The 17,459-nt window shown below is 42.8% G+C and overlaps 1 protein-coding gene across 1 annotated transcript; it reads left to right on the top strand.

The window, feature by feature from the left end:
- The first annotated feature begins 16,132 nt into the window (after positions 1–16,132).
- LOC130748699 (pectinesterase 2-like) lies at positions 16,133–17,308 on the top strand. The gene has a single exon (XM_057601941.1). It carries the CDS (start codon positions 16,225–16,227, stop codon positions 17,125–17,127), a length of 903 nt encoding a protein of 300 aa, XP_057457924.1. The 5' UTR covers positions 16,133–16,224; the 3' UTR covers positions 17,128–17,308.
- Positions 17,309–17,459: the final 151 nt, after the last annotated feature.

The following is a 17,459-nucleotide window of genomic DNA, read 5'->3' as shown; positions in this document are numbered from 1 at the left end:
AGAGGGAAGAATTTCTGGGTTTTTTTTTGGGTTTAGGGGGAAGAATTTTTTGGTTGAACTGAATGAGGAGAAAGAGAAAGAGAATGAAGTTTTTTGATTTTCTGGGTTTAAAAATGGTGAATTTTACATTGGGGACTAATTTACCACATTCAGGGACAAATTAGACGTCCAAATGTTTTACCAACACTTCAGTTCCACGTAAGTAGTTCAACTAGGAAAAAAATTTAAAAAAAAAAAAGATTTTGTTAACGTCCCGTTACATTTTTAATGTGAGGGACTAATTTAAATGACGTTTGCCACAATCAGGGACCGCGAGATGGATTTTTTAAAGTTTAGGGACTAACTTAACAGCGCCTCACACTTCCAAAGACCAACTTGGCTATTTACCCGTAATTAATTCATCATGTGAACTTCGGTAAATAGTTCAAAATCTAACCATTCATGATTGTGTTAAGCTAAAAACTACAAGGACTACGATTCTCGACATCATGGTGCAAAGGGGGTTTCTCGACGGCAAGGGTTATGGCGAAACCGGCAACTCAGCATACGGTGCCCCTCAAAGTCAAGTTAGTAAGAGTTATATCTCGACAAACTCAGCAGATGAAGAAATCTCGATCATCTTAATGGAAGAGGCAGTTACCGAGTAACAAGCAACTATAAGCACGTGCATATACCCACGATGCCACGAATAGCAATGGTTGTCCACGGACTCAGAACCATCCACGTGGCAATAGAGTCACGTGCTCGAAGACCAGCGGCTAAACGTGGGGCATGGCGCCAAAATTCAAAACCCACGAAGCCATTCATGCATCCAAGAAAAACCGCCAAGAACGTGGGCAAGGACAGCACTATAAATAGAAGAAGCAGCAGCAAAAGAAGGGTTCCCAACTCAAAACTCTGAAAGTTCACCAAAAAGCTCTAAACGTCCGCATCAATGAGACTCAGAGAGCAAAACGTGATGATGGAGGAGTATGTTGCAGAACCAACGCTTTAGTTTTCTTGCATTTAAGTTTGTTAATTCCCCAACTTTTCTATGCATTTCCCTGTCGAGATCCTCATCTCTTGCAGTTTTTTATGTTATTTTGATGTATGTGACTTCTTTGTAATTGACCCGTGTTTAATGAAATTCAGTTCTGTTTAAACCAACTTGGTGTTGTCGAAAAAGCACTCACACACGCAATACTTTGGCAAAGCGTTTTCTCAAAAGGACCCCGAATCTAAACTTCCTTTAGTCGAACTAAGAGGATATTTGTTCCAAAAAACCACGTAAACAAATTGGCACGCCCAGTGGGACCGTTTTTGTGGAAACTAAGTTTTACAGAAGCGTTTCGTGTGTTTTGTTTGCTGCATGCTATTTGGTATTTGTTACTTGCCTTGATTGTGATTTATATGCACCTGAGAAGTGGTAAGACTATAAGTATGGCGAGCAATCGAGGGAGAACCTCTCCTCAAGGGTCTAACGTGGGTAATCAGAGCAACCCTGGGGGAAGTAGTGGTAACAATAATGAAGAAGTGTCTACTGGAATGGGGCATGGCACCACTATACCAACCCAGAATGTAGCAATTTCTGCAGTTGCAGAAATGCCTGTATCTACATCAGTGCAGGCACAAATTGTTCCAACAGTTACGAGGGAAAACATGCCTTATGGTATGCCTACGTCCATGATGCAAGGCATACAAGGCACGTATTCGACGTTCCCTGAAAATGTTCCCCCATTCAACATACCCCCTTTTGGGGCAAATGGAACAATGCTAAATTTGGGGAGTCGAGTTAGCCCTCCTATTCCTGGATCTAGTTCACAAGTTTATTTATCTACAGGTATGAATACTGGTTCACTTCAAGCCATTAGGAAACAGGTAGATGACAGTAACCATGAAATGGTTAACATGTTGTCTCGATAGATAGGTGAGCTAATCAACCCTGTGCTCCAAAATAATAATGCCAATAACCAGCATTTGGCACAACAGATGGATCGTTTGGCGACAGCCCTGGGGGCACCAGTCGAAATCCAACCGGCACCAGGGATTAACCAAATCCCGTTGCCTAACCATGTCCCTGCCCCTGTGCGCTATCAGGCGCGGCAACACCAGGAGATGAGGGTAAACGCTTTGTACGAGGCAGTGCAGCCGCCATTGCAAAATGTATATATGGTAAACAGGGAAGAACACGCTGATGGTGTGCTAGAAAGAATTCGACACCAGAACGCTGGGGGGCAACAAAATGTTGCTGCTGTGGTAGAGCAATTGTTGAACCAACATGGTTTCAACGTGGGTTTCGCGAATAGACCCCATTTTGTGTCAGCCTTTACAGAGGAGGTTCTCGAATCAGAACTTCCTCGAGGCTGGAAGGTCCCCAAATTCACTAAGTTCTCGGGGGATTCAGGAGAGTCCACTGTAGAACACATAACCAGGTACCAAATCGAAGCAGGTGACCTAGCCATCAATGAAAATTTAAAAATGAAGTACTTCCCGAGTTCTTTAACCAAGAATGCATTTACCTAGTTCACCACCCTCGCTCCTAGGTCAGTCCATACATGGGCCCAATTGGAAAGGATTTTCCATGAACAGTTCTTTAGGGGAGAGTGCAAGGTGAGTTTGAAAGATTTGGCTAGTGTTAAAAGAAAGCCAGCAGAGTCAATTGATGATTACCTAAACAGGTTTAGGATGCTTAAATCTCGATGTTTCACCCATGTCCCTGAACACGAGCTAGTTGTCTTAGCCGCTGGTGGTCTCGAGTATTCCATTAGAAAGAAAATCGACACTCAGTATATTCGAGATATGTCTTTACTCGCAGATAGAGTGAGGCACATCGAATTGCTAAAGGCCGAAAAGTCTGAGGAAAGGGCCAAGACTACTAAGTGGCCAAAGAAGGAGAAGGTAGCGTACATAGATGCGGATCCAGTATGTCAAAGTTCATGTGTCTATCGAGAAGTTCCTGAAGACGTCGAATTAAATGATGTCAATCTGGCAGAACTTCAGCCAGGGGATCCTTATGTTTGTAAAGCATTGAAACCACGTGAAAACAAACTTGGGGAGCAAAACCCCAAGAACACGATTCCTGCTGTGAAAACTTATACTTTTGATGTGACCAAATGTGATGCAATTTATGATATACATGTGTCTGATGGTTTGCTTGTGGTCCCTAAAGACCAAAAACTTCTTTCTCCTGAACAAAGGAAAGGGAAGAAATATTGTAAATATCACAACTTTTTTGGTCATTGGACCTCACAATGTGTTCGTTTCAGGGATCTTGTGCAGGGGGCATTGGATTCGGGAAGGCTCAAGTATGACGAGAAAGCCAAAAGCCAAATGAAGATTGATTCCGACCCACTGCAGGTAGCTGAAGCCAACTACGTGGAACCTTTCTACATTGGCATGGTCGACATTTCTGAGAAACTAAATCTGGGCCTAACACTCGAGGAAGCAAAGGAGGAAAACATGGCTGTCAAAGAACCAGAGGTCGCGAAAGAGGTGAGCCTAGAGGAGGTTTACCCCAAGGCAGGAGAAACTCTTGTTGAGTTTTTGTCACGAAACAAAGATGGCGAGAAAGAAGTCATGCTTTGTCCTCGATGTAGTGCCGTTTTCAACAAGTCAGCAGCTAAAGCCTATCAAGATTCTGAGATGAAGAGGCATTACCAGAGCAAAATGCCTGTATCCAGAAGGTTGAAATATCCCCACGAGGAGTGGATTGAAAGGGATCAAGGACTCGATGGCAATAGAGGCCAAAAGTCAAGAATCAAAGACAAGACTTATGTCCCTGATGCGGGTTTGCCGAAGAATCAATGGTTCAGGCCAGCACCCCCAAAACCGAAGCATCACCAGAAGTGGTCGAAGATCGATTTGGGCCAGGGGTCTTCCTATATTAACAACTCCTGCGTATCACGGAGCTACTCCTATGGCTCTGGAAACTACTATGCCCCTGAGCAAATGACCAGAACTCAGTTCAGACGTTTCCTGAGGAAAAGAAAAGCTGAGAGAGAAAGAGGTGGCAAGTTCCGTTCCTTATGGGACATAAAGCCAGAAGATAACCCTCGCAATGAACCTAGTGTGGCGTCGATTATTAACCAGCTCGACCACGCCATCAAACAAGGAACAGTTGTGCCACCAAACCCGGCCAAAGAAAAAGGGAAAGATGTGGCTGAGGATGAGGATGAAGACATGCTCGACGATTTCGACGACAGTGATGGGGAAGATCTTAACATCATCTGCATAGTGTCTATCTTACCCGCTGAATTCGACAGAATCTCGGAGGTAACCGAGAATGAAGAGGACTACTACGACGAGGAAGAGCCGGATGACAACCCCTTGTGCTACTACGTGATGAAAAAAGGATCCGTCGAAGACGAAAGAGCTATTTTCCAGAGGCCAACGGAGCAGATGAAAAGCCATTTGAAGCCGTTGTTCGTTTGGGCAAAAGTCGACGAAAAAGGAGTCAATAAAGTTCTTGTCGACGGAGGAGCCACAATCAATTTAATGCCTAAGTTCATGCTCAAGAAGTTAGGCAAAACTGAAGCAGACCTAATCCCTCACGACATGGTCCTTTCCGACTACGAAGGGAAAACATGTTCTTCTTTAGGAGCAATTATGTTAAACATAACCGTAGGAACGGTGGCCCGTTCCACATTGTTCATCGTGGTGCCCTCAAAAGCCAACTACAACCTGCTATTGGGGAGAGAATGGATCCACGGCGTGGGGGCAGTGCCCTCAACCCTGCACCAACGTATTTCCATTTGGAAAGCAGATGGAGTCGTCGAGAACGTGCAAGCAGATCAGAGCTACTACTTAGCGGAGACAGGTTACGTCAGCAAAAAGAATTTCGACAAAAGTTTAGCCACAATTGCTCCTCTCGACACAGTGGCCTCTCAATATTTCAACCCGTACTCGGAGTACTCAGTGACATTAGATCCCATCAGGGGTTTGAACCTTAATGAAGCATACAAACCTGATGCCATGAGTGGATGGCACAGCGATGAAGAAAAGGATGCCACAACTGAGTGGCAAAATGAGGTTAAAGATGATTAATTTGAGCCTAGCTCGAATTTCGGCTTATGCAGCCGAAAACAGAATAAGGACGACCTTAGAGGCCGCAAGAATAGCCAAAGAAATGGCTACTGAAGAAACCAATGCCTCAATTCTGCCTGTCGAAATGACATCCCAAGAGGAGGCAACAACAAATAAGGATAACACGTGCATAAGAAAAAACGAGCAGAGAGTCGATGAATGCGAATTCAAGGATCTTCGCGATTTGAGACTGGATTGCATCTATGATGACGGTCCATTAGGTTTCGAAAAGCCAGTGGTCGACATTTCCAAGAAAATGGAAGCACAAGACCCTTTGGAAGAAGTGGACCTGGGAGATGGCTTAGAAAAGAGGCCAACATACATCAGTGCTCTCATTGACCCAGAGTTGAAGGACAGGATGGTGAAATTACTCAAGGAATTCAAAGACTGTTTCGCTTGGGATTATGATGAAATGCCTGGCCTCAGTCGAGAATTGGTGGAATTGAAGTTACCCATCAAAGAAGACAAGAAACCAGTCAAGCAATTGCCCAGGAGGTTCCATCCAGATGTGTTAGGGAAAATCAAGGAAGAAATTGAAAGACTCCTCAGGTGTAAATTTATCAGAACGGCTCGATATGTGGACTGGCTAGCCAACGTGGTTCCAGTGATCAAGAAGAATGGAAAGATGAGAGTTTGCATCGATTTCCGAGATCTTAACGTTGCCACTCCAAAAGACGAGTATCACATGTCTATTGCTGAGATGATGGTGGATTCAGCTGCTGGTCACGAATATTTAAGCTTGTTGGATGGTTACTCAGGTTACAACCAAATCTTCATAGCAGAAGAGGACGTGTCGAAAATAGCTTTTCGATGTCCTGGTGCCTTGGGGACATACGAGTGGGTGGTCATGCCATTTGGATTGAAAAACGCTGGCGCGACCTACCAAAGGGTAATGAATACCATTTTTCATGATTTTATCGAAACTTTCATGCAGGTTTACATTGATGACATTGTGGTGAAATCCCCATCAAGGGATGACCATTTGTTGCATCTAAGGAAATCCTTTGAGAGGATGAGAAAATATGGCTTAAAGATGAATCCCCTTAAATGTGCCTTTGGTGTTATTGCAGGTGACTTTTTGGGTTTGTGGTGCATAAAAAGGGCATCGAGATCAACAAGAACAAAGCCAAAGCCATTCTCGACACAAATCCACCAACCAGCAAGAAACAACTGCAATCATTGTTAGGAAAGATTAACTTCCTAAGGAGATTTATTGCCAACCTCAGCGAGAAGACCAAATCATTTTCCCCACTTCTTCGACTCAAGAAAGAAGACACGTTCCGCTGGGAAGCAGAGCACCAGAAAGCATTCGATGAACTCAAAGCGTACTTGTCCAGTCCACCTGTAATGGCACATCCTATAGGGGGAAAGCCAATGAAGTTGTATATCTCCGCCACAGATGGAACCATTGGGAGCATGTTGGCTCAAGAAGATGAAGATAGCAAGGAGAGAGCCATATTCTACTTAAGTAGGGTGTTGAATGATGCAGAAACTCGATACACCATGATCGAGAATTGTGCTTATGCTTGTACTTCTCTTGTGTAAAGCTGAAATATTATATAAAGCCAATTGATGTAATGGTTTTTTCTCATTATGATATAATAAAGCACATGTTATCTAAACCGATCTATGTTATCTAAACCGATCTTGCACAGTCGAATTGGCAAATGGGCTTTGGCCCTAACCGAATATTCACTCACTTATGCCCCACTAAAGGCAGTTAAGGGGCAAGCAGTCGCTGATTTCCTAGTAGATCATACTTTGCCTAAAGAAATTGTAACCTATGTGGGTGTCCAAACTTGGAAGCTATTTTTCGACGGTTCCAGCCATAAAAATGGCACCGGAATCGGGATGTTCATAGTATCCCCAGGGGGCATCCCCACGAAGTTCAAGTTTAGGATTAAGAAGAAGTGCTCGAACAATGAGGCCGAGTATGAGGCTTTGATATCAGGCCTCGAAATCCTAATAGCCTTGGGGGCAAGGAACGTTGTCGTAAAAGGAGACTCTGAGTTGGTAATAAAGCAACTCACCAAGGAATACAAATGCATCAGTGAAAATCTAGCTAAGTACTACACGAAAGCTAATAATCTGTTGGCCAAATTCGACGACGCTAGGCTAGGCCATGTTTCCAGAATAGACAATCAAGAGGCCAATGAATTGGCACAAATCGCGTCAGGATATATGGTCGATAAATATAGGCTAAAAGATCTTATCGAAGTCAAAGAAAAACTAAACCCCTCTGACCTCAACGTCCTAGTCATTGACAACATGGCACCTAAGGATTGGAGAAAGCCAATTGTCGATTACTTGCAAAATCCTGTGGGTACCACAGACAGGAAGACGAAATACAGGGCAATGAGCTATGTCATCATGGGAAACGAGCTATTCAAGAAAACGTCGACGGAACACTACTGAAGTGTTTAAGTGAAGACGACGCGCTCATAGCAATCTCGGCCGTTCACGATGGGTTATGTGGTGCCCACCAGGCAGGGATCAAGATGAAATGGATCCTATTTCGACAAGGGATGTATTGGCCTACTATTATGAAAGATTGTATGGAGTATGCCAAGGGGTGCCAAGATTGCCAGAGACACGCAGGGATACAACATGTGCCAGCAAGTGAATTACACTCAATCATTAAACCTTGGCCATTCAAGGGATGGGCTTTAGACCTAATTGGCGAAATTAACCCATGTTCTTCTAGGCAACACAGGTACATAATAGTGGCTATAGATTACTTTACCAAGTGGGTAGAGGCAATTCCTCTACAAAATGTTACCCAGGACACGGTGATCGATTTCATTCAGAATCACATAGTGTATCGTTTCGGGTTACCTGAGTCACTTACTACAGACCAAGGCACAGTATTTGTGGGCCAAAAAGTGGCATCATTCGCGGAATCTTGGGGCATAAAACTCCTAACCTCGACTCCCTATTACGCTCAAGCGAATGGTCAGGTAGAAGCGGCCAACAAAACATTGATCTCCTTAATTAAAAAACATATTGGTCGAAAACCTAAAAGATGGCATCAAACATTGGGTCAAGTGCTTTGGGCTTACAGGAATTCACCTAAAGAAGCTACCGGGGCAACGCCATTTCGATTAGCGTACGGCCAAGAAGCGGTGTTACCAGCAGAAGTATATTTACAATCATGCAGAATTCAAAGGCAAGAGGAAATTCCAAGTGAAGATTATTGGAATATGATGCTTGATGAATTAGTCAATCTCGACGAAGAAAGACTATTGGCGTTGGATACCTTAACCAGGCAAAAGGATCGCGTTGCTAAAGCTTATAATAAAAAGGTTAGAGCTAAATCTTTTATGCCCGGTGATTACGTATGGAAGGTTGTATTACCAGTCGATAAAAGGGATAAACGCTATGGAAAGTGGGCCCCAAACTGGGAAGGCCCTTTCACAGTCGAGAAAGTACTTTTACACAACGCTTATTCGATTAAAGAATTAGGAGGTCGAAATCGACAAATAACGGTAAATGGCAAATACTTAAAAACGTATAAGCCAACGTTGTATGAAGTAAACATCGAATAAAGAAGCAAGAATAAGGAAATAAACAAAGTAAATTGCCAAACTCGAATGTTTTATTAATTGGAATAGAGCATTTACAACTATGGCAAAGAAGCTTTAAAAAGGGGGATTGGCCCTATAACTATCGTATTTAGCCCTAAGAGGCTCCATGCGCCTCAAGACATCCTCTTGTTGGGATTCCAGTCTCGACTTCTCCTGTCTAAGATCCAGCTCCTCACGGGCAGCGGAAGAAAGCTTGTCCACCAAGGCTTTCAGAGCTCCCACACTCCCCTCAGGGTCCGCTTGGTTCAGAGCAGCCTTCAACTCTTCAAATTCTTCCATCTTCTCCTCAATTTGGTGTTCAGCAAAGAACACTCGAGCAGTAAGCTCTCGGTGTTCTTCATATAGGGGTACAACTTCATGCAGGAGGCCCAGGAACTCCAGGAGAGGAGTTTTTACAGAGGCAATAATATTCCTCTGCAAAAGCTGGTTAACGAGCCTGGTAAGCTCTTCAGCCATAGAAAGAGAGGAATGCAATTCCCAAAACAGGTCTTCTTCAAAGGCCAAGCTCCGGATTTGGTTAAGAACACGACGGCTAGCCATGGTTGAAAGGGAAGCAGGAAAGAATTCTGGGGAAAAGGCAAAGAAGAGCTTGAAGAAGTTGCTGAAGAGAAGTAACCAAGAATGCTCTATTTATAGTAAAACAACAAAGGAGTGCATTAATTAGTGGCAATCGGTTGCCAACTCTTCATCTTATGGTTACAGGCCACATAAATCACCACTACCATCATGAATAGCTTTGGCCTTTAATGAACAAAGACTTACATTGAATCAAGAAAACGTGGTATAAGATTGCAATAAATGGGTTCATTTCCCAGAAACCAAGCAGCGACTACGTAAGGGTGTGAATAGCCGTCAGAATAAAGGCGTAGTGGAAACTGAAAAGACATGGCAAATTAAACGTCAAATTATATGGCCTACGTGCCAAAACCATTGTCGAAATATTACATGCAAATCGGCATCGAAAGCCATGGTTAAAATAGTGCCATCATTACATATTGATAAGATAAAATTCTAAAGCAGGAATTTAAAGGAATTCAAGCGATCAGCAAAGGTGGCAATCTTGGCATCGAGATCCTTCTTTACGGCCTGGTCAACCTCCAACTCCTTGATAACATCTTTTGTCGAGATGATCAGAGCCTTGGAGTCCTTGGTAAGCACATCCAACTGAGCCTTCACAGCAGGGCCTTCCTCGACCAAATCAGCTCGCTTTTTCTCCAACTTGGTAATCTCTCGATGCAGCTCCTCAAGTTTAGTGTCGACTTCAGAGATTTCATCTGCAATCAAAACCTTCCTAGCAGTGAATTTCTTGAAGTCCTCTTTCATTGCTGCAACTTGAGCTTTACCAGAAGAGACTTTTGCTTCCTTAAGACTGACAGCTTGGCCAACATTCTTGGCTTGATGAAAAGTGGCTAAAGCATCCACTAAGAAAGATTGAAGGTTGGCCATAGCAGCAGCCTGGTGAGAATCAAGTTGTTGGCCAAGAAGGAAGACAAGCAACTCCTTAGCAGCATGACTCGCTTGAGGATCAACTTGAATCTGGTCGAGAAACCCACTGGCGAAAACAATAGCCTTCAGCTGACCCATGCTCTCCTCGATTTGCTGAAGGTTGGCCACCCCACTAGATTGAGCAGTCTCAGCAGTGGCATCAGCTCGACGGGGTGGAGAATCCAAGTCTAAGGTGCCATCAAGAAAACCATCCAAAGCTGCCAACGGTCCTCCTCGAACAAAGTGTCAAGCTTTCACTAGACACATAAGACGAAGAGCCACCCTTGGCTTGAGGCGAAGGTTGCACAGTGGCAGACGATTTTGGAGGAGGCATAGGGGTATCATCCTTGCCTGGAAGAGTTTCTGCTTCGCGAATGGGAGAGGTTGCACCTTGAGTTTCCTACAAGATAAACCTCTTTAATACCCTTTTCGATAAAGTAAAATGCACAATAGAGGGACCAGCAGAACATGAAGAAATGTAAAGATACCTGGCAAGCAGATTCCCTAGAAGGGCTTGAATTGGTGGAGCTTTTGGAACGACGGGGAGATTTATGGACAGGTTTGCTCCTAACCTTCCTCCGCCCCTCAGATGTTGAGGTCTTTTTGGCCGAGGATGAGGCCTTGGGAGGTTTCTCGACACCTTCAGCTTGGATTTTGCAGGGTTGGGAGCTGGAGAATTCTCGCGAGATGGGGGATTGGGGATGGAATGCTCATGAACATCAGCCTGAAAATAAAGACAAACACAATCAGATTAAGAAACCACAGGTTAAAAATGTCACAAGGTACCCTCGAGAATGGAAAACGTACCTGAATGGCGGCGTCGCCACCACCTTCTTTGTCATCGACTTCTGGTTGAGCATCAGATGCCAACTTAGAAGCCCCACTGGTGGTGGAAACACCAGCCCCCTTGGCCCTCTTCTGACTGGCCGAAGCAACAAGTTTAGGTTTCCTTTTTCGACTCTGCCGAAGAATACGTTAGTTCATAATCCAAAGAGATTGAAAAGAAAGAGGGAAAAGCATGAGGAAAGTACCTTGAGCTTGTCAGCAAGACTGACATCATCATCCTCATCATCATCATCATCATCCTCAATCACGATTGGCCTGTCCTTGGAAGAATGAGCCACTGGGGAAATAACTTGAGGAGCCGGTCGAGTAATGACTTCGGCTGTAAACAAAAGAGAAATTAAGAAGTAAAACAGGAAAACCAAGGCCAAGTCGAAGTATTACCTTGACCAATACGCATGTTCAGCGATATGTGGTTGAAGATTTCGACGGGCACATGATACGGAAAATTCCATAGATGGTACTTAGTCCAAGTCACTCACTTTCGAGGAGGTAGAGCTTGATTGGCCAACACATTTATGTTTACATGGTCAACCCATTTAGGCAAGACCGGTGGAAAGGCCAATGCAAACCTACTCGTAGGCAAAGATGGGAACCTAAAGCCAGTTTTTCGAATAACAAAAGATAGACCCTCCTCACCGGGAGGAACAACTAACTTGGATTTCTTGGCTTTAAATTCCCATTTTTGCCTTAGTACTTGAGCTGCTTTCGCAACCGTATCTCGAAGGCGAAGAGTTGGGTAATATACCACACCAAAGAATTCTTGAAAAGATGAATTTCTGCCAGGTGCATACCTTTGGTCTTCTTCGGATCCTGCTTCTGCAAAAGAAAAGCATCTGTCATGCATTGCAGACAATCGACGAGGGGCTTCGAAATTTGAGCCCAATACTCAGACCACCAGGCTTTGAAAGCATTAGTAGCATAATATGAAGGAGCATAAGTGAAGGGGCTTAAGTTGAGGAGTTTCTTGTTATAAAACTGAACAGTCGTGTCGAAAGCGTCAGCCCTCTTAATAGCTCCGGGGTACAGGACTAGACTCTTGTCAAATAAAGTGTTGGGTAGAACTTGGCTAAGCCCAAACTGTCGAGAAACCAGTTGAGGGTTGTAGCCACATAGAGTGTAGTCACTGCTAGCAAAGCCCACAGTTAAAACTCTAGGAGATAAGAGGGTCCTCCAGAGCGTGATGTGGTGTTCCTTGGGCAATGCAGAATCAGAAGCATTAGGGTAAGAATTCCTCAGCCAGAAAGGGCCACGAACAGCCTTGCTGTAAGGAGAGAAACTGGAACGATAGTGCTTCAGCTCGAGAAACATGGTAAAGTACTTTCTGAAGTCAGCTTCAAAACTCGACGCATCATAAGCAGGGGTCAGGGTCTCGAGCCTGTGGGCATCAATCCTAGTGTTAGAAACAGTCGGAGGATTATCTTGTGCCGGCAGAAGAGATTCGAAAACTGCATTCAACCAAAGTTGAAACAGCCAAAGAGGTCCGGCTGCATTCAGAGAGACGGTCTTGGTATTCCGGATATCCTCGACAGCTTCATTCAGCATTTGATAGAGGTTGCCAAGGACAAGCCTAGCCATAGCGAGTTGTCGACCCTCATGAAGCAGATTGGCTAAGGGCAAAAGCTTGGCAGGAATGCGCAAAGACTTGGTGCAAAAAACATAAGCAGACAGCCAATACAGCAAGAAAGCGACATGTTCAGCATCAGATACCTCACCACTCTCGACATAATGGTCCTTAATGAATCGACTAAAAGAAATGTTGTCAGTAGGAATCGAGATGGGTTTAACAGGGGTAGGTGCAGAGTGATAATCATCACCAATGGGCCATAATCCGGTGATAGCAGCAACATCCAAGAGAGTGGGGGTGATCATGCCAAAGGGAACATGAAGGCAATTGGTGGACCTCTCCCAGAAATAGAGTGCACTCAACAACATAGCAGGGTTATACGAGATTGGAGATCTCGACAGATGAATCAAGTCGAGAATCCCGACATCCTTCCAGTGTTGCCTCTTATCTTCCTCAACCCTATCTAACCATTTCAGGTAGGCTTTGTCATTAGCAGAGGGGTTAGGAGGAGCTGAACGAAAGGCTCGTTTTGGGTCAGAAAGAAATGGCATACGATAAGAAGGTTGAAATGCCAAAATACGCTCCTCTCCCCTAACGCTAGGGTGAAATGATTCATGGTCTTCAGGGAGACTATTGGGCCTATCATGCTTCACTACTTTTAAGGGACCCAAAATGGCGCGTAAAGTACCATTAACAGAGAAAGGAATGAGTACCTGAGATTTCCAGATAGCTCTCTTCTCTGCTTCGTTGGGGGGTTCCGGGATTGCCACGCGCTTGGATTCATCCAGCTTAAGCTCAGTGGCCAACGGAATGGTTTGCTCAGGATTGGAGGCCATTGAAGAAAATGGTAGGTATTCCAGAGAAAACGGAAGAAGATGAAGTGAGAGCGCTTGGAGACGGAGTTGAAGGTTTGAGAAAAGAGTAAAGCTTGAACGGGGAATACCAAGAGGGTATTTATAAACAGAGGGGCAAACGGAACCCAGGCCGCATTGAGTAATAATTTATAAAATTTTGGGGTCCAAGCGATTATTTTATTAGTTAACTCATGTCACCTCTCAGCTTTTTGGCATAGGTGAAATTATGGCCCTAAAAAGGCTATAACTGTCAGCTAGTGGAGAAGTCATCAGACGTTATGGCTGCTGATTGGACTTGAAGATCGGATGGTGGAGAGCACAAAGTATTTGAATCGTTGGAATCGAACGGCCACAATAAAAAATGCTTGGTGTCTTCAAGCTAAAGCAGTCGACAACCAACATTCTTGGGGGGCAACTGTTAAGCTAAAAACTACGAGGACTACGATTCTCGACATCATGGTGCAAAGGGGGGTTTCTCGACAGCAAGGGTTATGGCGAAACCGGCAACTCAGCATACGGTGCCCCTCAAAGTCAAGTTAGTAAGAGTTATATCTCGACAAACTCAGCAGATGAAGAAATCTCGATCATCTTAATGGAAGAGGCAGTTACCGAGTAACAAGCAACTATAAGCACGTGCATATACCCACGATGCCACGAATAGCAATGGTTGCCCACGACTCAGAACCATCCACGTGGCAATAGAGTCACGTGCTCGAAGACCAGCGGCTAAACGTGGGGCATGGCGCCAAAATTCAAAACCCACGAAGCCATCATGCATCCAAGAAAAACCGCCAAGAACGTGGGCAAGGACAGCACTATAAATAGAAGAAGCAGCAGCAGAAAGAAGGGTTCCCAACTCAAAACTCTGAAAGTTCACCAAAAAGCTCTAAACATCCGCATCAATGAGACTCAGAGAGCAAAACGTGATGATGGAGGAGTATGTTGCAGAACCAACGCTTTAGTTTTCTTGCATTTAAGTTTGTTAATTCCCCAACTTTTCTATGCATTTCCCTGTCGAGATCCTCATCTCTTGCAGTTTTTATGTTATTTTGATGTATGTGACTTCTTTGTAATTGACCCGTGTTTAATGAAATTCAGTTCTGTTTAAACCAACTTGGTGTTGTCGAAAAAGCACTCACACACGCAATACTTTGGCAAAGCGTTTTCTCACAAGGACCCCGAATCTAAACTTCCTTTAGTCGAACTAAGAGGATATTTGTTTACCAAAAAATCCCGTAAACACTTTGGTACATAGACAATAACATAAATTAAAAAATTTATTTTTCTAAAAAGATTATTTATTTTAATTGATTAAAAAAAGGCACAAAACAACATAATTTCTCCTTTAAGTGTATGTTTTTGTACCCCATACGTAGCTGAACATATCGACTATGTACTCGATTTTTTTTAAATGAATTTGGGTACGCACTGAAGTGTACCTGGCACCGGTGCGTGGAGGAAACTAGCTAGCGCACCCATCCATCCATTGGAGGTCACATATATTTATGTCTCTTGACTTGAATTTTAACAATATGTCTCTTCATATGAGACGTTCTTACATTAATTTCTAATTCGTATGCATGCACAAAATTGAGCCCGGCTTTTGCCAATTTTATTTGTGTTCTTAATTTCCTTTGATATATATATTTCTGCAGGTTGAATTTCTTGGTCAAAAGTATATTTTCTTCTTACCACATAACTTCTGTGAAAGTTCATATTGTCAAATTTGAAAAACTCTTAAACCAGCAGAATTGAACACCGTGTGACAATTGGCTGCGAAATGCTCGCCTTCTCTCAGTTCATGAATCTGCATACAGCCATTTGTTCTAAATTGAACAGTTTTTCCCTGCAGACGCGTATAAATAAATCATGTTGTTACCAATGCCAACTCATCCTTCCGATAATACCAAAAGCTTTTTTCTAATGAATTCTTTTCTAAAATAATCACTAGTCATTCAAAATGCATACAATTTATTTTTTGGTATGAAGCTTCCGTACTTACATTTGCAAATCAAAAGCGCCAATGCATTTTTATTTTTACTTTACCAGCATTAATATTCATTTTAACACAAGCATGCATTAAATATCTAAATTCCTACATTTAATTGGTTCTCATTGTAGCAAATCTCATTGAATTGAAAAATAAAGATTAATATATATCTAAATGGTGTAGACCACTTGAAAGAGATAAAAAGAAATGAAAGATAAATGGTAAGTGTGATATATATATGATATATGTGGTTTGAAGAAAGAGATAAATAGAGAAAAAAAATAGTCACCAAAAGTTTCTACACTATTAGATAGTTTATGAATCATTGTTGAATGTCATTTGGCCATCGTAAGGCCTTTTAGAAATGTCATCCAGTCGCCATAACAAGAATTTGATCATTCGTGCTATTTCTTTGTAGTGTTGACAACTAAATAGTAAAATCCAAAACAATTAGTTTTATGAAAAAAGTAAAAGAAGCCCAAAACCATTAGATAGCCAGCCTCCATAAAAGACAATAAGAATACATATTCATTGAGAATGACGCGTTTTATAATTGGCTGCTGCTAGTACTAGTTTATTAAGTCAAAGAGGCTTTACGCATATCCAAATTAAAGTCAAAAGACATGCATAAATCATACTGCTAACAACCTTGGATGTAATTGATTGTGAATAATATGATCCCTTCCTACATTTCTCTATATAAAGGCATCACATTAGCAAATGAAAACACAAACCCACTTGAATACAATCAAACCAAGCCCTTCTCTCTTACACATCAACTTCATCGATCATTCACTTACAATATCCAATATTGTCCAAGTTATTGTTAAGGCCATAACAATGATAACTTTTCGCTTCCTCATAACACTTTCACTTCCCTTCCTATTTTTCTCTTTCATAGTTTCAGGTTATTCCTGGAACAAAGTTCAGAATTGGTGCAATCAAACTCCAAATCCTGAACCTTGTAACTATTTATTGACCAACAATCCTAGTTACCAACACAACCTTATCAAGAACAAAGCTGATTTCTACAAGCTCTCATTGCAACTCGCTCAAGAGCGAGCACTCAAAGGACATGCAAACACTCTCTCACTTGGTCCAAAATGCAACAACAACCCACGCGTCAAATCCGCGTGGGCTGATTGTGTTGAGCTGTACGAGCAAACCATCATTCAGCTCAACAAAACCTTAGACCCTAACACCAAATGCTCCCAAGTTGACACCCAAACATGGCTCAGCACAGCTCTCACTAACCTTGAGACATGCAAAGCCGGGTTCTACGAGCTTGGAGTTGAAAACTATGTTCTTCCTCTCATGTCCAATAATGTTACTAAGTTGCTAAGCAACACTTTGGCTCTCAACAAGGTTCCTTACCAACAACAACCTAGTTATAACCAAGATGGGTCGTTTCCAACATGGGTGAAGCCTGGTGATAGGAAGCTGCTGCAAACATCGTCGGCACCTGCTTCGAAGGCGAACGTGGTGGTGGCGAAAGATGGGTCTGGAAAGTACACAAGTTTAAGTGCTGCCATCAATGCTGCACCAAAGAAGGGAAGTGGGAGGTATGTGATATATGTGAAGGCTGGTGTTTACAATGAACAAGTTGAGATAAAGGCAAAGAATATCATGTTGGTGGGAGATGGTATTGGCAAAACTATAATCACCGGTAGCAAAAGTGTTGGAGGAGGCACCACAACCTTTCGTTCAGCTACTGTTGGTAAGTCCAAATCTTGCTTCATTTGATCTCCCTTTTTGATTTAGCTGGGAATATTCTCTCTAATTTAGAGGGTTGTGATGCTCTCCCATTGGAAATGAAATCTTTGTCACAAAAATCCAATTCTCTGTGGCACAAATCAATTTTTCACGTACATGACAAGATTTCTTTTGGGAGATGAGAATTGAGAAACCATTTTAAGACAAAACATCGGCATCCATCCTCGTTGATAATTACTAAAATGCTAATTTCAAAAGTCATTATTATATTTATGATAATATGTCATTTAATTGTTAACTAAGAATCACTAATTGATCAATCATGTGATGCATGAATTGTTCTTTTTAATTTTTGGACTAAA

The sequence above is a fragment of the Lotus japonicus genome, chromosome 3, assembly GCF_012489685.1.
Source record: "Lotus japonicus ecotype B-129 chromosome 3, LjGifu_v1.2".
Classification (NCBI taxonomy): domain Eukaryota; kingdom Viridiplantae; phylum Streptophyta; class Magnoliopsida; order Fabales; family Fabaceae; genus Lotus; species Lotus japonicus.
This window is presented reverse-complemented; position numbering and strand designations above follow the sequence as displayed.

Excerpts from the sequence above, each read along its gene's own strand:
- LOC130748699 (XM_057601941.1), top strand. The coding sequence starts at position 16,225 with ATGATAACTTTTCGCTTCCTCATAACACTTTCACTTCCCTTCCTATTT.